The sequence below is a fragment of the Bos javanicus genome, chromosome 5, assembly GCF_032452875.1.
Source record: "Bos javanicus breed banteng chromosome 5, ARS-OSU_banteng_1.0, whole genome shotgun sequence".
Lineage (NCBI taxonomy): Eukaryota > Metazoa > Chordata > Mammalia > Artiodactyla > Bovidae > Bos > Bos javanicus.
This window is the reverse complement of record NC_083872.1, coordinates 104,880,096-104,905,999: the sequence shown is the minus strand read 5'-3', so window position 1 is coordinate 104,905,999 and position 25,904 is coordinate 104,880,096. Positions and strand designations below refer to the sequence as shown.

The 25,904-nt window shown below is 47.8% G+C and overlaps 1 protein-coding gene across 1 annotated transcript in view; it reads right to left on the bottom strand.

The window, feature by feature from the left end:
• The window catches only part of ANO2 (anoctamin 2), a 341,322-nt gene that overhangs the window by 234,964 nt on the left and 80,454 nt on the right, over window positions 1–25,904 (bottom strand). Inside the window, exons 5-7 of the mRNA XM_061418167.1 lie at window positions 11,777–11,928; window positions 10,583–10,637; window positions 6,815–6,866 (exon numbers count right to left, since the gene is read on the bottom strand). Coding sequence (XP_061274151.1) covers window positions 6,815–6,866; window positions 10,583–10,637; window positions 11,777–11,928 — 259 coding nt within the window. The remainder of the gene's footprint in view (window positions 1–6,814; window positions 6,867–10,582; window positions 10,638–11,776; window positions 11,929–25,904) is intronic.

Here is a 25,904-nt window from a genome sequence, read left to right as displayed (position 1 = left end):
ATAATTGAGACATCGTCTCCCGAGCAGGGAGAGGAGATGCCCAAAGCATACATTTGTTTAAATGCTCTGACACCAATATGTCTATGAATACATAGCTCCATCAAGCTGCTATTTTCTGTCTGTGAAAAGGCAACAGTTTTCATATGAAGGAACAGAAAAGGTGTTGGTCAAGGAGGTGTGGACTTCTTTCCATGGTAATGTGCACTTGAAAGGCATTCCAGGATGGCGTGAACTTGTATGGCCTTGACCCTGACAACTGATCTTACGTTAGGTGGATTAGGTGGCACCGTGTCAAGCTGAGCTAAGTTTGTGATGGCTCACAGCCAACAACAACAACATCACAATCAGCCACCATCCTGAGGACCCCAGACTCACAAGCACACCCAGGCTCTGGATGTGGTGGGTGCATCAGCCCCCATCCCTCACTTTCCAAGTGACAAAGACACAAAGAGTGAGTTGTCTTGGGGAGGTTACAGGAGCTGTTGTTCAGTCGCTAAGTCGTATCTGAGTCTTTGTGACTGTAGCACAGCAGGCAAAGTGTTAGACCATCACCAAATGCCCATCCCTTTTTCAAGGCCAGCTCCCCTCTCTTGTGCTAATGTTTACCCTCTGCCCCTCCTTTCACTGAAAAATAAAAAAAAAAAAAAAGAAGAAGAGAGAAAATCCAAGAGATGGTACTGCTGGCTAGGACCCTGAAAGGGACTGGACACTGAATGCCCATATAGCAACTGTGAGAAAAAAATCACAAGAAAGATTAAGCCATTCACAGAGAAGACTGGGCTTTGTTTGAAGCTAGGGTCTTCATTCACAGAAGCTAGAGTCAGATCCCCAGAAGGCGAGCACGTGGGCCACTCTCCCCACTCCTGGACAGGGTAGGAAGCCTGTGGTAGCTCACGGTGCGCTCATCCTGTCTACCTGTAGAGTCCCTAAGAGGCACCTGGGGAGCAGGTTAAAAACACAGTTTGTGCACCTGGAGGAAAGTCGGTCCCTCTCTGGACCTGATTGGCTCCCACAGAAAGAAGACCATGTTGCTCCTTCCAATCAAAACCTAGGGAATATCAGCGCTTGAAAGAAACTTCAAGAACATGGAGGGGTCCCTCCTTGGGTTCAAAAGGGGAGAAACAGTCAAAGTGAGGAAACGTGACTTGACCACATGTTGTTGGCCCCACAGCTGGAACTGGTGCTTCCCCAGCCTCTCCCCCCGGCTCTGTCTCCTTTAGAAAGGCACCCTCTCCCCTTCTCTCTCTGATATCAGTGGGCTCCCAAGGTCCACTGGTTTCTCCTGGGTCTGGCGGGTCAGAGGGAGGCAGGAGCCTCCTCTCCATACAGTCACCTGCTCCCGTCCTCGGCCCAGTTCTGTCCTTCTCATCACCAGGAACCCCTCCCCTGTCTCACGGGCCCAGAGATGGTAACAGCTCCCCTGTTGCTGATTCTAGGTCACCACACTGCCCTGACATCCCCAACCCCCTACCTGTGCCTCTGTAAATGGTCTCTCTGTTGATACTCCTGCCTTGAACGATGCTCATTTGAGTGAGTCGTCTGTTCCTGGTGGGACCCTAACCTGATTCTCTGCAGTGGCTGGCTCCCTTTATGTCTTCTGTATTACTTGCTTTCCCTGTAGGCATCTCTCTTGTCAGACAGTCACATGGCTTATTCACTCCTCTCAAATGTAAGTTCTGTAGAGGCAGGGATCTATCTCTGACCTATGCCCTACTCTAGTCCTCAGGTCTCAAACATGAATGACACACAGCATATGAATAAATATTTGCTGAATGAATGGACATCCCAGTGGGAAAACCTAAGCTTCCACTTTCACTGGAAAATCTTACCCAATAACTTCATCCATTTATTAACTGATTAATTACAAGATCAGTGAGGAAGAGCCAAGAGACTTGGGGTTCAGCTGGGCTCCAGATTTCTCACTTTGGGCTGGATGTTCATCTCTCTGTTGTGAAAGTAGTTAATATCCATTGAACCTATTCTGCGTGGGAGTTTAAAGGATCAAATGAGATAAAGAGTAAAGAGTGTGAAAGTGCTTTGCAAAGCATACAATGACAAACGTGCGAGGAATCCTTACCTTGGTTATAGGGAGAAACTCTTATGTGCAGAGACCTCTTATCTGGTTATCTCAGCTCTCACAACAGAGAACCCAGGAGAAAACATTATCTAGGTCTCTCATGCAGCCCATCCCTCAAGGTCCTGCCCCCAATCACAGCAGAATCTTCTAGACCCTCCTTCAATGCCTTTTCCCTCTCTCTTTATTGCCAGTCCTAATAAGCTGGTTTTTCTGTGTCCCAAATAGCAACGCAAACCTTGAAAAAGCAAAACTCAAGGAGGGAGGTTACCTGAGTCCAGAATTCAAAACAATCAGACAGTGGGGGCAAAACAACTCCAATAACACTTTTATAATCCTCGAAGAAACATAAATAAATTTATGTTCTCAGGGACTATCCTGAATCGTACATATATTTACATATCCCTTTATAGAGACTCTGTGTTTATATCATCTGTATTAGAAAGCAGGGAATTATATGAGAGACTTTAGAACAATTTCTATATAAAAAGATGTTGCTGAGGACCTTAAGTACTACCTCACTGAATGTATTCCCCTCTCACTTAGGTTCAAGGTCAAATTTGCAACCCAACTGCAGAAACTAGAGGGCCGTATGGTTTGAATATGTCTTTCTATTTTTTCCTCCTAGTTTCAACATTCTATTTTAATTTGTGCTTTTCCTGGTTCTTATTTTTTAATTTATTATTTATATTATGCTGTTTTATTATTTTTCTTGTAAGCTACCTCTGAAATTTTGTGGAACAAGACAGGAATATAAATAAATCAATACATACACCCTGCATATATAATGCTCTGCAAAAGTAGGCATTCAGAAAAACATACTTTCTACAAAGAAGATGATAATACCAGATGAATGGAAGTATGTCTGAATTATTATTATCTTTAGTCTTATTTTTCCATCTTCTATGAATATTTCTGATCTTTATCATCCTTTCCATCTCCTAATCTCTACTGTAATTGAGGACAGTGGGGAAGGGAATAAAGCTTTGTAAACTGGTCACAAAGGTAATGGTAAATACCACATAAAGGGTAAATCTGAGGTTGAAAGATCAATGAAAATACCTTGGAAAACAATTCCACGCACGATCCCATTCTTCCTTTTTCTTTTACTTTTATGAGGCAAACCTCCTCTGGAGGAAATCTAAGCCAGTTCTAGCCCATTTGCGTTTCTCTATAAAACCAGAGAGAAGGGCAATAAAATCAAAATTGACCCACAGCTCAAAGGCCCGCATTATCCTGAGGACTCACAATGTTATCACATTCCTCTTTCTTTCTGAACTTCTAAGTAAGATGGTAAGTCAGCCAAAAAGCTGAAAGGGTGCTGGATTTTCCCAGGCAGAAATCAAACAACCGGAAAATTGGCCTTCAGCATCCTCCTCTGCTGGGAAACACAGTTCAGTCACACGTCTCTTGTTAGGAGCTAATAAATCATCCGCGACTACCGTGGAAGCAGCAGCGCGTGAAGACTCAGCCCGACTCCATGCCTAGGTCTCTGCATCCGGATTGCAGCGGAGACAGGATCAGAGTGAGGGAACCCAAGTTCTTGTCCCAGTTCTGACAGTGTCTCAGTATGTGACCTTGAATGAGCCATCCATCCTGTGCCTTTGGTAACTAGAGATAATTCCTGACCCACCAGCTTTCCCAGGCAGCCATGAAACTAACACTAGACAATATTTTGGGGCCATGCCCCGCAGCATGTGGGATCTTAGTTCCCCAACCAGGGACTGAACCCGCCCTCCCTGTATTGAAAACTCAGAGTCTTAACCACTGGACCGCCAGGGAAGTCCTAACACCAGATAATTTACGATGATACTTAGATGCATCCATGGGAGTGGGCTGCTCTGAATCTGTGTTCCCTTTCGCCCTCTCTGAACAGTTCTAATATCATACCTACCCGATCATCTCATAATTATCTGTTTACATGTTTGTCCACATGGCTAAACCAAGAGCCCCATGAGGATAGAAATTAGGTCAAATTTATCTTGCCATCTCTCAGTTTCTAAAACATTATTTGACACTGAGCATGCACTTAATAAATGGTTTCTAAATGTCAAAAAAGAAAGAAATTGTTGAAAACTACTCAACAACAAAATCCTTAAGATGTGTGACTTTGTGGCATCACACACACACACCCCCAGATGCTCAAAGGTGGGAAATAAAAACTGGCTGTCGTAAAGTAGATGGTCTCTAATGACCTTTCACCAATCTAGAGGCAGCCCACAAAATAAACTTCAGTTTTTAAGGACTTTCCAGGTTACAAAACAAACAGTTTTCTATCCAGTCTTTACAAAAACTTTGCAAGACAGATCATTCTTACCCCGATTTACCTAAAAGGGAAAACTGAGTTAGAGAGAATTGAAGTCATTTGTCCACAAACACCCATCATTGGGAACTCAGCAGTTACTGCTGTGAAACCAGCTGGCTGGGCACATTTAATTAGTTCAATAAAGCAAGTCAACTGAGTGGAACACACAAGGCACCCAGCCAGGTGCACTGGGGGATAAAAGACGACCCAGACACATCTCAAGGACTGTCTTGGGAGTCTAAGCCACAGAACATAGGCATCGAGAAAGACACGGAACTTATGGGAATTCCAAGGAGAGAGCATACAGGAAGAACCAGGGGACAGAGCTGTTCGGTCTGGAGGGTGGGCCCAGGTGAGACGTGGGCTAGGACATTCCAGCAAAGGGAACAGAAAGAGTAAAACCAGAGGGTAGTCATGTTAACAGGCAGAAAAGCAGGAGAGACAGAGAGGGCAAATGAGGAAAGAGATGGAAATGGACATAGCGAGACACTGATTTCAAAGTTCTGGGAATATCTCAGTGGAGGTATCTAGCCAGTCGCTATAAAGATGGGTGTGGAACGGGAGCCGGGAGAAATAGGAATTCAATGCTGTAAGAATTCGGTTCAGAGTGAGAATGAGGAGTCCAAGGAATGTGGAGAAGACAATCTTGGAAATGGGGGAGGAGGAAGAGGAAGCAGAGTGTGGTCCAGGAGGGAGATACAGAAGGACAGCGATCAGTGGGTCAGTGGCCCTCCCTGGGTCTCAGCTCAGAAGACGGAGGCTCAATGAGCAGGTCTTCATGCAGTAAGATGCAAGAAGATGGAGGAGGAGGAAGAGGCCATGAAATGCGGGCAGTAAAAGATCACTTGTGACACCCGAGGAAGCAGTTTTGGTCCAGCCAAGGAGGATGTAAGGCAAGTTAATACAACTGAAGAGTGAACTGGATTAGCAGTGATGGCAAATTCCAGGACTTTGACAATGCAAGTGAGAGTTACTCCGTCGTGTCTGACTCTTTGCGACCCCATGGGCTATACAGTCCATGGAATTCTCCAGGCCAGAATACTGGAGTGGGTAGCCTTTCCCTTCTCCAGAGGATCTTCCCAACCCAAGAATCAAACCCAGGTCTCCCACACTGCAGGCGGATTCTTTACCAGCTGAGCCACAAGGGAAGCCCAAGAAAACTGGAGTGGGTAGCCTATCCCTTCTCCAGGGGATCTTCCTGACCCAGGAGTCGAACTGGGGTCTCCTGCATTGCAGGCGGATTCTTTACCAACTGAGCTGAGTGATGGCAAATTCCAGGACTTTGACAGAGGCCACAAGAAAACACTAGATACATCTTCCGATCTCTTGCCGCCTCGGGTGGTCCTCAGCTATTGTCGTTCAGTCGCTAAATCATGCTAAGTCACAAAGTCCCTGCAGCACCATGGTCACATCACGCCAGGCTTCCCTGTCTTCCACTGTCTCCCGGAGTTTGCTCAAACTCATGCCATCCAACCATCTCATCCTCTGTTGTCCCCTTCTCCTCCTGCCCTCAGTCTTTCCCAGCATCAGGGTCTTTTCCAATGAGTTGGCTCTTTGCATCAGGTGACCAAAGTGTTGGAGCTTCAGCTTCAGTATCAGTCCTTCCAGTGAATATTCAAGGTTGATTTCCTTTAGGATTGACTGGTTTGATCTGGCTGCTTACTTTATTATACCCTAGACTTTTCTCTAAATGACTCTTTTCAACTCAAAGCTGCCTCAAAAGTGAAAGGTCTACCACCTCAGAGTGACAAGTGTTCTGAGGGATGAGTAACAGCAGCCCCTTTGGAAACAGCCTTCCACCTGCAGGGGGACCGTATGGACAAGACACCTGAGCATGGATGTAAATTCATGGTGTCACCCCCCCCCATCACCTGTGTCCCTTCCATCATCCATCAGTGTCCCAACTGCCTACCTGGTACCCAAATGCTGGGGGTCCTGTTTCAAACACAAACACCCCCGGATTCAAAAATCAAACCACAAGGCAAACAGGTTCAGTCAGACATGGTGACAAGGATGCTGAACTCAGAAGAGGCATCTTCAGACTCATCCGCCCTCCCTGCTTGTTAGCTTCTTTAAACATCAAGGCAGAGGCTTGGACTAAAAGGCCACTAAGATGTCTTTCTTCTCAAAAATGAACAAAAACCAGCCACGATTTGGGCAGTTATTGAAACATTTTGGAGATGGTGAAAAGAAAGCAGCTGAACTTGGGATCAAGTGGAAGGTGTCAGCGTGGGTTCAGGGAAAGGAGAGGAAGGACAGAGACCCGGGGTGAAGGCTGGGGGGCAGCCCCAGCCCCACAAGAAATGGGACCCCCCTCTACACCCAGGGGCAGGTGGGGCGCCCCCTCTGTGTGGGCATCTGTTTGTCTTGCTCTCATCTGTTGCAAGGCTGCCCTGGCCCCCCATCAGCACGGCCCGTGGTGGGAGGGTCCTTACCCATCATGTTGTTGGCTCGAGAGCAGGTTGTGCGCTTCAGGATCTCGTGCACCTAAAACAGACAACAGCGAGGCTGTGAGCACCTGGGCACGTGCTGCAGCCCGGCCCGGTGTGTGTGTGTGTGCAGGGCGGGGGGGTGGTACCTAGGCAGGTGCCAGCTCACAGACTCCTGGTCAAGCCCATGCAAACAGAGCATCTAACCTCCTCACATACACGCCACACCTTACCCCCCCTCCCAAAAAATGAAGAAAAGGCTGTATGTTGACTGAAGTTATAGGAAGGAAGGGGACCCCAGACCCACACCCCTCTGCGAGGGCTTGGGAAGACACTTGGGGGGTGGGGAGAGGCAAGAAGGAGGGGTGCCCTCCTTACCAGCCCCAACAGTGCCTTGCTGCTGAGGGGTCCTGGGCAAGCTCCGGGCAGGTTCTGAGGGCCCATGGTCCCCTCTGTAATAGAGCTGTCTCTCGGAGATGTTTGGGGGAACCATGAAAGTGCTTTGGGAATTGGGAAAGGGCCCCCTATGTCTTGGTCACTGGGAGTATTACTTCTCTGCTTTTTGCCTGAGCATCTTGCCTCCCCAGGCAGAGTAGGTCTCCCAGGTCCTCAAGACTCCACGTCTGAGAGAGTACCTTGGGTGCATAGCGATGGCTGACCAAGGACCACTGCTCATTAACAGATCAACAGTCCCTGAGTGGGGAGCTTGCATGGACCCTGTCACTCACTGTGAGGGCAGAGTGCTGAGAGCATCCGAGCCAAGGAAGCCCAGGGGGCAGCATAAACCTGCTGGCCAACAAGTGCCCTCCAACAGGTCCCAAGCCTGTGCCCAGCTCTAAGGAGATGCCAGGGACAGAACTCTGCGCTGGGACATGTGACTGGTCTGCCCAGATGGCCACAGGGAAGAGGGCACAGGAGACGGGCCTAAAGAGATGCGGGCAAGATCCTCAGACCAAAGTCTGGGTCAGAGCAGACCCCAAGACAAACCTCAAGCCTCTCTCCCTCTGTCACAGAGTTGGGTAGACTAGGGAATGAGCAGGAGGGGAAGGAAGATGCCTCCAGGATGAGAAAAGATGTGTTACTCCATCACCATTTACACTCCCACATTCCAGCCACAGACCAGAAGGAGTGGAAAATAAATGACTTCCAGCAGAATGGGGCCCAAGAATGTTTAATTCACTTATAACACGGTGCCGTATTCAACAGCAATAATAATTAGCAACAGCATTTATATGGCAGTCCATTATTTTACAAGCACTTTGCAATTATCGGGTAATTTCCACGACTCCTTATAACTTCCCCCCCAAGACGTGGGACCTGAGCCGTGGTGAGAGTTAAACTTCTTGTAACAGCACCAGTCAGGACAATGGGAGGTTCATGCTTTTTTCCATAGGCAGATAAAAGAAATCATGTGGCCGTTTTAAATCTTCCTAGAACACCAGGCCAAGGGAACTGGAGTGTTTTCCTGCCCATTCTGCAGGCAGAGTCAAGGCTATGTTTTCAGCATGACTTAGAAATGTTCTGTAGCTTCCTGCAATCCTCGGTCCCTTCTCACCCACCCTGCTGACATGGAAGTCCCTCTAAGCTGTTGCTGTCGTTCAGTCCCTAAGTTGTGTTCGACTCCCTGCGACTACAGCACGCCGGGCTTCCCTGCCCATGGACTACAGCATGCCAGGCTTCCCTGTCCTTCACTATCTCCCTGAGTTTGCTCAAATTCATGTCCATTGAATTGGTGATACTATCTAACCATCTCATCTTCTGCCGCCCTCTTCTCCTCTTGCCCTCAATCTTTCCCAGCCTCAGGGTCTTTTCCAAAGAGCTGGCTCTCTGCATCAGTTGACCAGAGTATTGGAGCTTCAGCTTCAGCATTAGTCCTTCCAGTGAATATTCAGGGTTGATTTTCTTTGGGATTGACTGGTTTGATCTCCTTGCTGTCCAAGGGACTCTCGAGAGTCTTCTCTAGCACCACAATTCAAAAGTATCAATTCTTTGGCGCTCAGCCTTCTTTATAGTCCAACTGCCACATCTGTACATGACTACTGCAAAAACCATAGCTTTGACTAGATGGACCTTTGTTGGCAAAATGATGTCTCTGCTTTGTAATACGCTATATAGGTCTGTTATAGCTTGTCTTCCAAGGAGCAGAGGTCTTTTAACTTTGTGGCCGCAGTCACCGTCTGCAGTGATTTTGGAACCCAAGAAATTAAAATCTGTTTCTGTTTCCAGTTTTTCCTTATCTATGCCATGAAGTGATAGGACTGGATGCCATGATCTTTGTTTTTTGAATGCTGACTTTTAAGCCAGATTTTTCACTCTCCTCTCTCGCCTTCATCAAGAGACTCTTTAGTTCCTCTTTGCTTTCTGCCATTACAGTGGTATCACCTGCATATGTGAGGTTGCTGATATTTCTCCTGGCAGTCTTGACTCCAGCTTGTGATTCAATCAGCCTAGCATTATTTTGCATGATGTACTTTGCACATAAGTTAAATAAGCAGGGTGACAATATATAGCCTTGATATACTCCTTTCCCAGTTTTGAACAGTCAGTTGTTCGATACAAGGCTCACCCTTATTCCTCCTCCTTATTTGAACCTAAGTCCTTCCCGAGGGAAACATGATGCCATGTTTCCACTGTGACCAGCATTCCTGGGGCCCATCTTTCTCTCTCTTCTGTCCGTAGGCTCTCCAGGTGGGTAGAGGACAAACATATAGTGAACAGAGATGCCCTACAGCTCAGACTGGGGCCGCAGGGTCCAAGCCCTAGGCAGATTTTCATTAGAATCAGCCATCCTGCAAAATCCAGAACCCTGGCTTTGAAAGGGAAAAAGACAGTAGGAGAACACTGGAAAAGGCATGGCATGCCTGTATCCCATCTTTCCTCTAGACCCTGTGCAAACACCCCAGCAATTACCACAGCATCCAGCCTCAGTGCCCTCAACACAGCTCAACAATTAGCCCCCATGATCATCCGCGCTATACTTACTTATGGTTTGGATTTATTATATTTCAATGGATAGACTAGGAAATTTCAGGAAAGCATCACTTTGCATACGTAGAGGAAATAAATTAACCTCTATTGTTTATTAACATTTCCTGGGGGTTTTGTTGGTTGGTTGGTTGGTTGTAGTTGTTGCTGTGCCATCTTGCCTGTCCTGTAGCTTCTGAGACTTTTAAAATATGTATTTCAAATATTTAAATAGTCTAATAAAACAACAAAAAAGACAGTAGAACGGCTATCATCATGAATGTTGGCTTCTATTGAACAGGCTGGTAATTGTATCCTTGGACAAACAGGCCAGCTTTAACATTCTCTGACACATCAATGCCCAAGACCCTTTGAGGATGAAAGAAAGAGTCACAGAGGCTCAGCAGTGAGCACTTCTTCGGACACCAACAATATGCCTGAATTTTTTTTTTAATTCATTACATCGTAGAGCCTCAGTTTCCTCAACTGTCAAGCAAGGGAGTCACCTGACTAGCCAAAAGTCCCTCCACCCCTGGCCCCAAGTTCTGATAGTCCCTGCTTTATGATTCCAAGAAGGGCCTGGGTGGGACAACCATAAAGAGGAAATATCCTTCACAACCTAAGACTATTTCACCACTGAGATTGGGAAGCTCCTGAATTCTCCTCCCTGTTGCTAGGCAACTCCAAGCAAAGGATGATGGGAGGCAGCAGGGATGGAAAGAGATGCCCTGTCAAAGGGAATTCAGGCTTCCCCACCCCCTCCCGAGCCCGCCACAACTGGTTAAGCACCTGGTTAGCTGGTTTACTTACAATGCGACTACGGGTGGCATTATCAAAGAAAGTGTCCTTGTCCTGGATGTTGTACCTGCAGACACCAAGAAAGCCTGTCAATGCATTTCATTGCTGTATCCTTATCCTGGGACTGCTTGTCACCCCGGGCCCCAGGCAAGCCTCTAGAAAACAACATAGCTAGGTGGGTAAGACACACACACACACACACAGTCTTATGATGTTTACGCTCTTTCCTACCCAGTAATTCTGAAAACTTCTCATAAAAATGTTTCATTAGGAGAACAATCTCAACAGAAGGAAAGAAGTTTCCTACACTAAAACATTCCTTTCAAAGTTACTTATAACAAAGATTATGGAGGGAATATGCAAATTTCAAAACCTAAAGGATAAATTATCATGCAGCTGTTTTAAAATTATAATTATGAAAACTTTAGAAATACTGTAGAAATGTTTAGACTATGATACAAAAATATTACACGATGATAAGTTTTAAAAACAAAAGTAGGTAAAAAGGATTCCCGTGTATGGACAAAGTTTAAGAAAAAAAAAAACAGCAAAGAAGAGTACAGTTTCTGGATGTTGGGGTTATAACTGTTTTTCAAATTTTCATTTAATGTTGTCCCTGTTGTCACAAAAATCATAATAGATACCAAACTCCTAATTATGCAAGACCTATGTCTGTTCTAAACTTCAAATGTTGACCTTGCACTCAAAAAAAAAAAAACAAACAAACAAACCAAAAGCCCACCCCTGTGACTGTGCTTAGGGCACTGTGCTGGAGGGAACACAGACACCTGAACCATGCCCCCGCCCCGGGAGCCCAGGCACTGTGGCGTGTTTCCAAGTCACTAATGCAGAGTAGAATGTGACCGCTTGTAGACCATTGCTATGAAAACTCAAGAGATGGACAGCATGTTTTCATTGGGTGTTAAGAACTGGTCTTGAAGGAACCCAGAAGCTGAGTGATGGAGATGTGCGGGAGGCGGCAGGTCAGATGTCCAGGCAGATGCGGACGAAGGGCCCAGGGAGGGGAAGACGCAGAGTGCAAAAGAACAGCCGGCCAGGAAGTGAACATGCCAGTCTCAGTTTAGCCATTTAAGGCAGCGTGACCTTGGACGGACCCGGAACCTTGGCTTCCTCTCTATTATAGAAGGACGGTTATATCCGGATGGCCGCTTCACAGCCTGACCCCCCACAGCCTCCGCTACTCACAGGTACATTTTCTCCCTGGAGAACGGGTACGAGAGGTTCTTCATCCTGCTGTTACTGTGCTCGGGCACTCGAGGCTTCAGGGGCGCACTCAGCTTGTGCAGAATCTTGCTGAACGTCTTTGCAATGCTGCCTTGGGACTTGATCTCGTACATCTGCGAAGGCAAAGCTACCAGTGAGAGGAGGAGAAGGCCACATCCGACACTCAGAGGAGCAGGACTCGCAGCCAGAGCTGCACGGGGCTCAAATCCCCCATAAGGGACACTCGGGGGGAAGGACGAGCTAGGGAAACCAGGCAGAGGGTCCTGCCCTTCCTCCACTGCTCTCACACAGTGGCGAACACCCTCAACTATTTGCATGGAAGAAGGTGACCTTTGCAGGAAAGGAGGAGTGCAGTAAGGGGTCCAAACTTCCTATACGGCTTCGTTACATCGTCACAGGAGGCCTACTGTGTGATGTCATCATGTGTGTGTACAGATGGTGTTCAGTCGCTCAGTCATGTCTGACTCTCTGTGACCCTATGGACTGAAGCCCACCAGACTCCTCTGTCCATGGGATTTCCCTGGCAAAAATACTGGACTGGGTTGCTATGCCCTCCTCCAGGGGATCTTCCTGACCCAAGCATAGAACCCAAGTCTCCTGTATCTCCTGCATTGGCAGGTGGATTCTTTAGCACTGCTGCTGCTAAGTCACTTCAGTCGTGTCCGACTCTGTGTGACCCCATAGACGGCAGCCCACCAGACTCCCCCGTTCCTGGGATTCTCCAAGCAAGAACACTAGAGTGGGTTGCCATTTCTAGTACCACCTAGAAAGCCCATGATGTCACCATACTAAGCACTTTACCCAAGTGAGCTCCAACATGCAGTGCACCCAGCTGGGTAGATAATCTTACTCTCCTGTTGTGATGAGGAAATTAAGGCTCAGAAGGGTGAGAAGAGTAAAGAAAGGTCACACAGATGGTAACTGGGTGACTGTTTAGGTTTAACGCTTGTCAACCCAATCTCAAGTCTGTACCCGACTAGACCATGCCCCTATGTGATCATCCAGCATCACTTCCCTTATGTTCCTCTTAGTAATGAGTCTGCTTTCAAAGTACTGAACACCTAGTGAGTGCTTTACTCAAGCACCTTCTTGAGTAAAGAAGTACTTTTCTTGAGTAAAGCAAAGCGTTATTACCAAGATAATCACTATAGAACCTATAGTATTAGCTGCTCAGTCGTGTCTGACACTTTGCAACCCCATGGACTGTAGTCCGCCAGGTTCCTCTGTCCATGGAATTCTCTGGGCAAGAACACTGGAGTGGGTTGCCATTCCCTTCTCCAGGGGATCTTCCGGACCCAGGGATCGAACCTGGGTCTTCTGCTTGCAGGCAGATTCTTTACCATCTGAGCCACCAGCGAAGTCCATAGAACCTACAGTTTCTTATAATGCATAGAGTATGCTTGCCTACAGTATAGCATCCGGTCTTTCTAATTCACAGATGCTGTCACTGAGACACAGAGGTTGTACTCTTCATAGCAAAGCTTTGATGGATTAACATGAACCACAAGTTTTTTACACAAGCCCTCCTTCCAAGGGGGCTTCCCAGGTGGTGTTCGTGGTAAAGAACCCAGATGCGGGTTCGATCTCTGGGTTGATCTCTGGACTAAGCTGGATTGAATTTGTCCTATTGCAGTGCATGACCAGAACAAGAGCCACGCTCAGATCCTACGACCTGAAAGGAAGCCAACTGTCTTCTCTTTCATGATGTCCTCAAGTTGCTTAAATCTCAAGCGGCAGTAAAACATGTATGAAGCACTTGTAAGATCAGTGGAGACACATGCCACGAAGGGGCACAAAGCGCTTCAAAGGGTCAAAGAGGGGAGGCGGCAAGTCCAGCTGAGGGATCAGGAACGTGCTTCATAGAAGGAGCAGCGTTTCTGCTGGACTTGAGCAGAAAGGGCACCTTCCTTTTTCCTTTTGTTCTTTAATGAAATCATGATAATTTGGGGGCAAGGAGAGAACCTCCCCAATCTAACAACTAAACATAAGCCCGGTTTATTTCTCTCTTCTAATACTATTTTCTGTGTGTTTTAATTTCAATTACAAAATTAACACAGTTCAAGTAAACAAGAAAACCAAGATCAGGGACTTCCTTGGTGGTCCAGGGGTTAAGAGTCTGCTCTTCTACCACAGGGGCATGGGCTCAGTCCCAGGCCAAGGAGCTAAGATTCCTCATACATTGAGGTGCGGTCAAGGGGCATGGGCTCAGTCCCAGGCCAAGGAACTAAGATTCCTCATACATTGAGGTGCAGTCAAGGGGCATGGGCTCAGTCCCAGGCCAAGGAACTAAGATTACTCATACATTGAGGTGCGGTCAAGGAAAAAAAAACGCAAAAGAAAAAATGAGAGAAAAAGAAACAAAAATCGTGAAGTGTATTAACTAATGTTAACAGCTTCCTTTCACTTTCAACCTCACTCCAGAGGAAACTTTTATCAACAATTTGGAGTATGTTTGATATACTCCATATATATATATATACACACACATATATATACATATACACACATATATACTCCCTATATATATATATATATATATATCTTTCTAACACACCTGTGATGGCATTTAACGTATTATCCTACAATTTGCTTTTCATGTGCAGCAATGTATCTGAGACACATATCTTTCCAGGTCAGTCCATGTACACCCAGCTTCATGAAGGCACCATATTACACAGCAGACACACGTTCTAATTTGTTGAGTTCCTTCCCTAGAGATGGGCATTTATTGTAGCCTCTACACATGCTTTGACCATACTTCTACTAACCTTACCTTACAAACACTTTTAATGAATAAGGCTTGAACAAATATTGGCAAAGACATTCCAAGCAAACACAAAAGCAGGGAAGTTCAAACTGGATTTAAGAAGGGTTAGAAACAGCCGAGGTCTTAGAAAAGACCCTGATGCTGGGGAAGCCTGAAGGCAAAAGGAGAAGGGGGTGGCAGAGGATGAGGTAGTGGGTGGCACCACCAACTCAGTGAGTTTGAGCAAACTCCAGGAGACACTGAAGGACGGGGAAGCCTGGCGTGCTTCACTCCATGGGGTCACAAAGGGTTGCACACCACTTAGCGACTAAACAACAGTGAAATCAGCCTGGTTCCTGGGCCCTTGGGGTTCTGATGGAGGAGCCGTGACTGTCACAGCAGAAAGGCACATGGAGGCCAGTGTGTGGAGCGGAGGGTGGGGTGGGGCTGGAAGTGCCAAGCAGCTGTTAACCTTGGTTAATATAGTAACACTTATGGTTTTGATTTCTTTGTTTACTAGAACTGTGTTCATTTTGCTGCTGTTGCTCAGTCGCTCAGTCATGTCTGACTCTGCGACCCCATAGACTGCAGCATGCCAGGTTTCCCTGTCCTCCACCACCTCCCGGAGTTTGCTCAAATGCACGTCCAACTACGTCAATGATGCTATCTAACCATCTCATCCTCTGCTGCCCTCTTCTCCTTTTTGCTTTGCTCTTATAATAAAAACCAAAATTCTCACCACAGCCCATGGGGCCCTGTAGAAGTCGTCACTTTTTTTTTTTTTTTTGGCCCCATGGTTCAACGCTCACTGCACCCAGCCACTTGTATTTTTAGCAATCTGCACCCTTTGTCTCCTCCCTCCCCATCACCAACTTCTGTTCACACTTGAGTTCTCACTCAATTGTCACTTCCTCGGGGAGGTCTTTCCTGGCTTCCAGACAAGGTCAAGTCCCATCTTCATAGCATTTTGTGAGCCCAAATGCCTCTCCGTCACAGCGCTTATCACTGTTGTGATTTTAAACTTATTTGAATGATTATTTGACTCATGCCCAGTCGCCCCGCCAAACAATCGTGATGAAGGCAGGACACTGTTCAAACCATCCCCCTGGTTAAATGAATGAACAAATGAATGGTAACTCTCCAGGGACCCAGCGTTGATGACAGGAGTGGCTGCCACTCAAGCGGCCCATGCTGGGGACAGGAGAGTCATAAGGTAGGAGGTCTTGGTAGGAAGAAACCAGGCTGGAGAATAAAGCCACAGCCCAAAGTCCCTGGCCAGCTGAAAGGTTACCCACCAGCTGCAAAGGCTCATGGGAGCCAAGCCTCAGCAGAGGCCAGGACAGCCTGTACTCGGTAATAACCCAACACCTGCCCTAGGATCGTGTCCTGGCAGACGGTTAGCTGAGCACCTCCAAGATGGTCTTGACCTCCTCTTGGCAGTGGATCCAGAAGAGCTCCCTAGAGAATGGGGCTAAAGGGAATGTGGCCTGTGGCATGTCTTTGGAGGAACCAGGAATGGGTCCAGGATAAATTCTGCCTGTTCTTGGATGGGGAGATGGGTGCTTCGTGCATGCGTGCTAAGTCACTCCAGTCGTGTCCAACTCTGCACGACCCCATGGACTATAGCCAGCTGGGCTCCTCTGTCCATGGGATTCTCCAGGCAAGAATACTAGAGTGGGCTGCCATGCCCTCCTCCAGGGGATCTTCCTGACCCAGGGATCAAACCCATATCTCCTGCAGTTCATGCACTGGCAGGCAGGTTCTTTACCACTAGCACCATCTGGGAAGCCCCAGTGGGTGCTCCAAATCCCTGCAAATAGCATCATCCACTTCCAAGAGAAATGTAAATGGTTTTTAAGGCCAGAGTCAAGGAGACCTCCACCCCACAGCCCTGCTGCAGGCCCTACACACACACCCAGGCAGGTACCTTGGCCCACTTCCCAGACCTCTGAGATGCTCGGGGATGCAGCATGGCACAGGTCCACAGTCAGACAGAGTGGGCAGCCCCATGCACGATTCCATGGGTGCTAAGCTTGGAGGACAAAGCACCTGCTTCTTCCCCTCGTCACTTTGCACATGTTGTCCCTGTTCCTGGAGTTCCTCCCCTCCTGCTCCACCTGGCCACCCTCCTTCTCCTTCTCCACCCGGCTCAAGTACCAGCTTTCTCAGGAAACCTTTCCTAGCATCCTATGAATAAATACTGCATTCTAATGTTGGCCACACTTTTTTCTAACTCGTGGTTCACTCGTCTGTCTCTCCAACAGACTGTGGGTGTCTGGGGAGCATGCCCTGCATGCCTGGCATACATGAGGAGCACAATAATGTCTACAGAGTGAATAACCTGGGTCCTAGCCATTGCTGACACTAACAAGCTGTGTGACTTTGGACAAGGTGCTTTCCCTCTCAGAGTCCTCATCTCTAAAGAGAGAATTGGGGAACTTCCACTTCCCACTATGACGGATGAACAGGGTGCAGATTTACCCCAGCTGAGCCAATATACTCAGACTAAAAAACACGAAATAGTGGTTGCTGTGGTTGGAATGTTTCTGTTCCCACAAATTTCCTGTCCTGAGTCTTAATTCCCAGTGATGGTTATTGGAGGGTGGGGCCTTTGGGAGGTGATTAGGTCATGAGGGTGGAGTCCTCATGAACTGGATTAGTGCCCTTCTAAAACAGACCTCACAGAGCTCCTCCATGTGAAGACACAGCAAGGAGGTGTGAGCTATGAACCAGGAAGGGTTCACACCCTTCGTACCACCATGCTGGTACCCTGGTCTCAGAATTTCAGTCTGCAGAACTGGGTGAAGGAAAGTCTTATTGTTCATAAGCCCCCCAGTCTGTGATATTTTGGTGGTTGTTGATCAGTTGCTCAGCCATGTCACTCTTTGTGATCCCATGGATGGCAGCACACCAGGCTTCCCTGTCCTTCACTATCTCCTGGAGTTTGCTCCAACTCATGTCCATTGAGTCAGTGATGCCACCCAACCATCTTATCATCTGTGTTGCCCCCTGTTTCTCCTGCCCTCCATCTCTCCCAGTTTCAGGGTTTTTTCCAATGAGTTGGCTCTTCCCATCAGGTGGCCAAAGTACTGGCACATCAGCTTCAGCATCAGTCCTTTAAGTGAATATTCAGGGTTGATTTCCTTTAGGATCGACTGGTTTGATCCCCCTGGTATTTTGTTGAAGCAGCCCAAGATGACTAAGAGAGCAGTTTTGAAGATACCAGACCTCGGGCAGCAATGACTTCCTGAGAGAAGGAAACAGATGAGTCCTGGCCTTGCTTCAGCTCACTGTCCAGAGAAAGGTCCAGGGTTGCAGGGCAGGAAGGGCAAACAGGTGGAGCCCAGCACATTCCCTGGGCTGAGGAGGCTAGGCAGTAGGTCAGGGGAGACCAGAGCAACCAGAGCTCCCAGGACAGAGCAGCCAAGGGAGAGAGCTCCATGAAGAATCCTGCAGACAGTCCTCCTGAGAAGCTGCCGGACACTAGAGAAAACCCATCTGCAAGGCTGGGAACAGCCCCTCTTCCCACCAGCCTGGATGGAAATCTCACCATTCGAGGGGCATTGTGGCAGAGTCCTGGGGTCCGCTCAGCAGTGGGGATAATTAGCCCAAGGCTGAGCACCTCTCCGAATCCACTTCACGGATTATAAAAGACAGAACTTGACTAAATGGCTTTTAAAGTACTGTCCAAGTCTAACCTTCTATGGCTCTAGACAGTTCATGAAAAGGAAACATTTGTTCATAGCATACACACATCTGGGCATCTCCTGGGTACCAGGTGCTGAGTTTAGAGGTTGATTGCTCCAAGGGCTGAAGAAGCCCAGCAGTGAGGAGGACCCCTCCTCACTTCATACACAGAATGCTCAGCCATGCAACCAGCACTGGAATCCCACAGGCTCCACGTCAGCAGGATCCACAAAGACTCTGCAAGCCAGTCCCACCAGCTGCATTTGCACGACTGAGTCGCAGATGAGGAAACTGAGCCTCGGAGAAGTGGGGAACTGCCAGCATGGGGGGTGAACCCAGCCCTCAGGACCCAGGCTTCCTGACTTCCCCATCCAGGCTCTCTTCTCAAACCTCTGATCCTTGGAAAGGCTCCGTGGTCCCCGAGAAGGAAGCGAGCCAGAGCTCCCTCTCAGCCCCCCACCAAGCCCAGCAGCCCAGCTCTTCCCCAGTGTTCCACAGGGTCCAGGAAAGGCGCCCTGATCCACTTTAGTATTATTAATATGATCAGCGGCCGCATCATTATTACTGTTATTCTTGGACATAGGAGAATGAAGAACATCTTCAGAAATGGCAGGACACATGTTCACCAGCTGGTCCCCACTATGCCCTCCCCGGGTACATGATACGCCTTTCATGTGCTTAAAATCATAAATAATTTTTAAAGTATGTTGCTCTTATTTTTCATCCCAGGGCTCAAATGTGGTTCTCATAAAAGCTCACTTTGGCTCTACTGTCACAGGCTAAGAGGTTTACCGAGATGCCTTCTTCTGTTACTTCTTTCCCCCCAACCCCGCTCATCTCCCCCAGCCTCTCCCCTCCAGAGGGGCACAGTAGTGTGGTCTGAGGGCTAATTTGTTTCCTTCCTGCCTTGGAATCATGTTCCTTCACGGGATGCAAGGAATCGAGGCTGTAGTGATAGTCTATCATGGACAGTACAGGCTGCTAGCCCCATTTTATGGGTAGAGAAACTGAGGCACAGAAAGTTTTACTAACGTGCCCAATGGCACACAAACATTAGGAGATCCAACAGCACCCAAAGATCAAGGGAAGGCTATAATCATATGCTGCCATTGCTTAGTCACTCAGTTGTGTCTGACTCTCTGAGGCCCCATGGACCTCTGCCAAGCTCCTCTGACCACAGAATTCTCCAAGCCTCTTGCATGTCTTGCGTGTCCTGCGTTGGCGGGTGTCTCCTGCAACCCACATCTCTTGGGTCTCCTGCATTGGCAGGCGGATTCTTTACCACTAGTACCACCTGGGCGGGCTTCCCCAGTGGCTCAGTGGTAAGGAATCCACCTGCAACGCTGGAGACTCAGGTTCGATCCCTGGGTCAGGAAGATCCCCCCAGAGGAGGGCATGGCAACCCACTCCAGTATTCTTGCCTGGAGAATCCCAAGGACAGAGGAGCCTGGTGGGCTACAGTTCATAGGGCTGCAAAGAGTTGGACACAACTGAAACGACTGAGCACTCATGAACTTAGTGCCCCCTGGGAAGCCCATAACCATATGAAACATAAACAGAATAATCTTGATTATCCATGAGTCCCTCATCTACACTGATCTAAGAGGGCCTCTCTCTGCAACTCGTAGGAAAAGCAGAAACTAGACAAAACGATGGAGAGTGAGCCCAGCTACGAGCACATGTCTGCTTACACCTGTGGCCCCAGACACTAGCCCAGGCTGTCTCCCCTTCCAGGTATCTGTGTTTTCCTCTGTGCCTCTGGTCACTGGGTAACTGAGGGTCAACTAGGCTGAAAATGATCACCTGTTCAACTTTCATTTCAAAAGGCTCAGACACACAGGGAAGCCAGGCAGTGTGGAAGGTCGCCCTGCAAACGGGACTGGGGTGGACGCCGCTGGACTAAAGAAGTTATGAAAAAGAGGGGCTCACACATCCATGGTTCTCCTGTTCCACTGGTACCCAAGGGCACGAGAGAGAGGGATGCAGGCAGACACATGGGCACTGAACCCAGATCGGAGGGTGCACAGATCTGGTTACCTACTCCATGCACCAGCCTAGTTACCTACTCAAGCAGACGTTAAACCCCCCACCAATCCAGATGCAAAGAGCACGGGGAGCCACTCTGTTCAGCTGCATCCTAGAGCCCAAAGGAGCCCCAGCGGCCACCAAGAGCAGGAGCTCCCCAGTCCCTCCACCCCATCCTGTGCCCATAGGTCAATGTCTGTCCACAGCCTCGCCAAATGCACACAGCAATGTATTTACAAAACGCACATTCTCTGAGGTCTAACTCTGGATTCACTTATGGTTTTTAATTACATTTTCAATGTCCTCTACACATGAATGAATGTTTTCTGACTTTAAAAATGTGGGAGAAAATCCAAACTACTTACATGGCTGATGAGTCCCTTCCAGCCCCACCTCTGCCTCCCCTGCAGCCTCAGTCCCCACCCACCCCACCCCCTCACGCCCTGTCCCCAGTCTCTGTGCTTCACGCACACTGGCCTCCTCCCAGCTCCCTGCAGAGGCCAGGGTTTTCTTGTGTGGGGTGGGAAGACATGTCCTTCCCTCTCCCAGGAAGGTTCTCACCTGCCCTCCCTACCTGGCAAACTCCTACCCAGCCCTTGGGTCTCAGCTCAAAGGCACCCTTCCAGTACCCTGCACCTCCCCGCCATCTGAATTGGTCTTCTCCCGTTAGCTCTCTGTCTACCCTGATCTTTGCTTCCTGAGCCTCCCAGCTCATCACCAGCTATTTAACTTCTGAATCCTCCCCACACCGAAGCCATATGGGGCCAAGACCAGCTGTAGTCACCACTGCATCACCAGCCATCAGCAGAATATCTCAGACATAATGATAATAACTATTCACTGGGCGGATGGATGGATGGGTGAATGAATAAAAAACATGATCCTTCCAAGGTCTAGGGCTCCTTACACACAACCCAGCCCCATTCCAGGTACAATTAGACTATTTCTAAATGATTTTTTGGTAACTGAAGGGGTTACTGAGGACCCAGATCAGGGATGGCTGCTATGGTCCGTGTATCACAATGCTGCCTCCCCCCACCCCCTTGCAGACCACCCTGAGGGACCACAGCACTCTTCCAATGCCCTTGAATGAAGACTCAGAACCCATCTCAGCAACACTGCAGTAAGCCAGGACCAATGAACCAGGCTGGTAATGAGATCCATCCTTTCATTCCTTATCAAATGTTGATTACTGCTTGCTCTGTACCCAGGCCTTTCTAGGTGCTGCTCCCAATAGGAAGAGACAAAACCGGTGCCCTCCTGGAGATTCCAGTGTAGTGAGGATACAGACAATAAAGCAAAGATACAAACACATTACTCAGTATCCAGCAGTGCTGAGTGTTAAACACACACACACACAAGAGAAGGGGGTGGAGGGAAGAAGAGAGACAGGGACCCACTTCACACAGGGGAGTCAGGTATATCAGTCTGTGCAGAGACCCAGGTGGAGTGGGTAACTGCATCCTGGTATCTGGAGGTCCTCAGGCAGAGGGAAGGTCAAGCAAAAGGCCCAGAGAGGGAAACAGGCTTGTATTTTGGAGGATCTGTGTAGCTGGGCTGCAGTGAGCAAGTGGGCAGGAGTGAGAAGTTCCTTTCTGACCAGAGGTGACTGATATGGCATTAATTCAGAGTCCCTGAAGAGACACGGTCACTCCCAGCTCCCTTCTGACCAACAGCACTTTAATGTCCACAGAAGAAATCACATAACACCCTCAGGTTCCAGCCTGCTCGCCCCCACCACTGGAGAGCGCTAGTCCACCATGGCACTCTGACTGCACACTCCGCCTTCATTCTCAGGGCTCTGATTCACCGTGCACTGGTAAACGCTTACCAACCACCTCCGTGTGTGGGGCTGGATGGCTGATATGTAGCTGTCACTGATTTCTATGGTGTAAATATGCCCACTATGGCTAATTTCTTAGTTAACTTATATGCGGACTACATCATGAGAAATGCTGGGATGGAAGAAGCACAAGCTGGAATCAAGATTGCCAGGAGAAATATCAATAACCTCAGAATATGCAAATGACACCACCCTTATGGCAAAAAGTGAAGAGGAGCTAAAGAGCCTCTTGATGAAAGTGAAAGAGGAGAGTGAAAAGGTTGGCTTAAAGCTCAGCATTCAGAAAACTAAGATCATGGCATCTGGTCCCATCACTTCATGGGAAATAGATGGGGAAACAGTAGAAACAGTGTCAGACTTTATTTTCTGGGGCTCCAAAATCACTGCAGATGGTGATTGCAGCCACGAAATTAAAAGACGCTTACTCCTTGGAAGGAAAGTTATGACCAACCTAGACAGCATATTGAAAAGCAGAAATATTACTTTGCCAACAAAGGTCCATCTAGTCAAGGCTATGGTTTTTCCAGTGGCCATGTATGGATGTGAGAGTTGGACTGTGAAGAAAGCTAAGCGCTGAAGAATTGATGCTTTTGAACTGTGGTGTTGGAGAAGACTCTTGAGAGTCCCTTGGACTGCAAGGAGATCCAAGCAGTCCATCCTAAAGGAGACCAGTCCTGGGTGTTCATTGGAAGGACTGATGCTGAAGCTGAAACTCCAATACTTTGGCCACCTCATGCAAAGAGTTGACTCACTGGAAAAGACTCAGATGCTGAGAGGGATTGGGGGCAGGAAGAGAAGGGGACAGACAGAGGATGAGATGGCTGGATGGCACCACCGACTCGATGGACATGAGTTTGAGTAAACTCCAGGAGTTGGGGATGGACAGGGAGGCCTGGCATGCTGCGATTCATGGGGTTGCAAAGAGTTGGACATGACTGAGCGACTGAACTGAACTGAACTGATGGCCAATTTCAATCAGTGGTACTGTGACCAGCTTGCAAATTTTCTGAAAATGTATCAGATCTCAAGAGCCATTATAAACCAGTATATCACTGATTCCAGTTCTTACTGAGTAAGAAGAGCTCTGCCCATGAGACCAAGGTGCCTGAAGCTGACCGCCCCCTCCTCCTTCCCTGCTTCTCTCCTCCCCCGCCCACAGTGGCAGCCACGGCCCATGCTCCCATGTCTCCCATTGAGAAAGCGACCACATATCCCAGCTACTCAGTCTTGTTTTACTATAGTTGACAAATTCTATCCACTGCCCTCTGCTCTCAGCCCACGAGCATGGGGTCCAGGGTCCAGGTCCCTGCCCACCCATCTGGCACATGCTGCCCCAGTTCAGTCAGATGTGAGGCTTTCAAAAGGAAAACCACCACTTCTCTTTCCATTTTTTTCAATCACAAGCCTAAAAACAACTTAATTTTCGAAAATGCAAATTCACTTCCCATTACATTTTCATGTTTTTTGCATCACTGATTTTGATCCCTGAGTCAGGTCTGTGGTCTTGCCAGGCCTGCACGCACATCCAGAATGTGGCCCCAAGCCATCGCAGGTTCCACACGGAAACAATGGCACGGAGATGGCATCAATTTGGTTTTTTCTGATTTTTAAAGATGAGAAGCATCACAGAAAACAAAACTGAATAAGTACAAGTGTTCCATACTCTTTCCAGCCTATTTAAATAGCAATCAAAGAGCGTGCACCAAAGAGCCCATAAAGATATCAAATATAAACCCAACCCCACATCACTATTAAAAACAAATGCCTGGGAACAGGCAGAGACAACAAGAGGACCCCCCACAGCCCATCAGTGTGAACAGCTACCCCTCTGGTTCATTCAAAAATCATCAATGATATTTATAATAATCGAAAGAATCTGTCCTGAAAGGTATCATGAAGGCTGAGTAGTCAGTGGCCCTCCTCTAAGGATTAAGGATCTAGACGATCTCAATCTTCAATAAAGTTCATGGAGTTTCTCCTGCTTTTTACTGTCTGGTCACCGAGGAGGAATCACTAAACTATCAAAATAATCCCACAGAGGAATTCAGTCACTACTTGATGAAGGAAGAAGAGGGTCAAGGTGAGGAGGGGAAAGATGTGATTCTGTTTCTGAATTTTGCATGGACAAATGACCACTGAGCCACCAGGAAAGCCCCTGATCTACTCCATAATAATGAAAAAATAATAATTTAAATGCTCTGTCTCTCCATTTTAGGATTAATTTAATTAATTTAGGATTAATTTAATTTACTTAACCAGGATGTAATTTCCCAGAGTACATTCTGCAGATGATTGGTTCCTCCAAGATATTAACAGGCATTCAGTAGGAAAGCAATTGAACAAAACTGAACCATTTCCTTTACATCAGGGCAGGAGGGGCTTTCCCGGTGGCTCAGACAGTAAAGAATCTGCCTGCAATGTAGGAGACCTGGGTTTGATCCCTGGGTCAGGAAGATTCCCTGGAAAAGAGAATGGCAACCCACTCCAGTGTTCTTGCCTGGAGAACTCCATAGAAGAGGATGATATATATATCAAATATATATACATAATATATGTACACACATATGGTTGGATGGTATCACCGATGCAACGGACATGACCTTGGGCAAACTTCGGGAGATGGTGAGGGACAGGGAGGCCTGGCCTGCTGCAGTCCATGGGGTTGCAAAGAGTCAGACACAACTGGGCGACTGAACAACAACAACAATCCTGTTAGTTCTGTTTCTCTAGAGAAACCTTACTAACCCAAGCCTCAGATCTGAATAACTGAGAAGGCAGAGGTTCTGGCCTGGCTGAGTGGGCATCAGGAACCTGGGGAGGGTCTTCCTGTGGAACTTTTGCAGAAGTCACAAATCAGAATTTCTAAGAGCCAGCAATAAGTAATGGAGCACAACTTCCAATAATTTATGAAGCTTAACAGAATTAATATTTTCCTCCTAAGGGGCCACCCAGGTTAACTAAAATGCCACATTTCTTTGCTTTTTAACTGGAATTTTATTTAGTCCAACATGGTAACACTAATTTTCTCTCATCAGAAAATTCTTAATGGCAATTCTATATCATTTCAGTTCATGAAAATGAGAAGAGGGGCTTCCCTGGTGGTCCAGTGATTAAGATCTGCGCTACTATGCAAGGGACATGGGTTTGCTGCTGGATGAACCTGCTGCATTAACACAAGAATGGACTCCATCATCTCATCCTCACCAGTTCCTGGGATGTAGCTCGTGGGGGAGAAGTGGACGTCAGGGGTGAGCATGGCGGGGACGGGCGGCAGGGTACTCGTTCATATGTATAAAAAAGTGATGTACCCATGGCTGGTTCACTTTGCTGCACAGCAGAAGCTAACACCACATTGTAAAGCCACTATCCTCAAATAAAAAATTTTTTAAATAAGAAAAGTGCAAAATAAACATAGATATTGACCACAATCTAGACGGGCCACCTCGGTAAAGAGCAGAGGTGAGAAAGCACGCACTTCAAACCTTCCCAGGCTGCTCGGGGCCAAAGGCCAGGCCTCCTGCCTCTATCCTGTGCAGGGACACTGTGTGTCCCTCACAAAATACTGGCTCCTCTGTTGTTGTTTTTGGAAAACAAACACTTCCTTCCAAGATCCCCCTCCCGGTTAATATCTGTGCTCAGGACTCCGTGTCCCTGGACTCATTACTGTGGATTTGTCCAGGTTCGAGAGCTCAATTTAGGGATTTCCTGCCCATCTTCCCGGTCTCTCCGGACCGTGCTGAGTTATGATCCAGCCTCCACCAGCCACGAAGATGCTAAGTGACCCCACA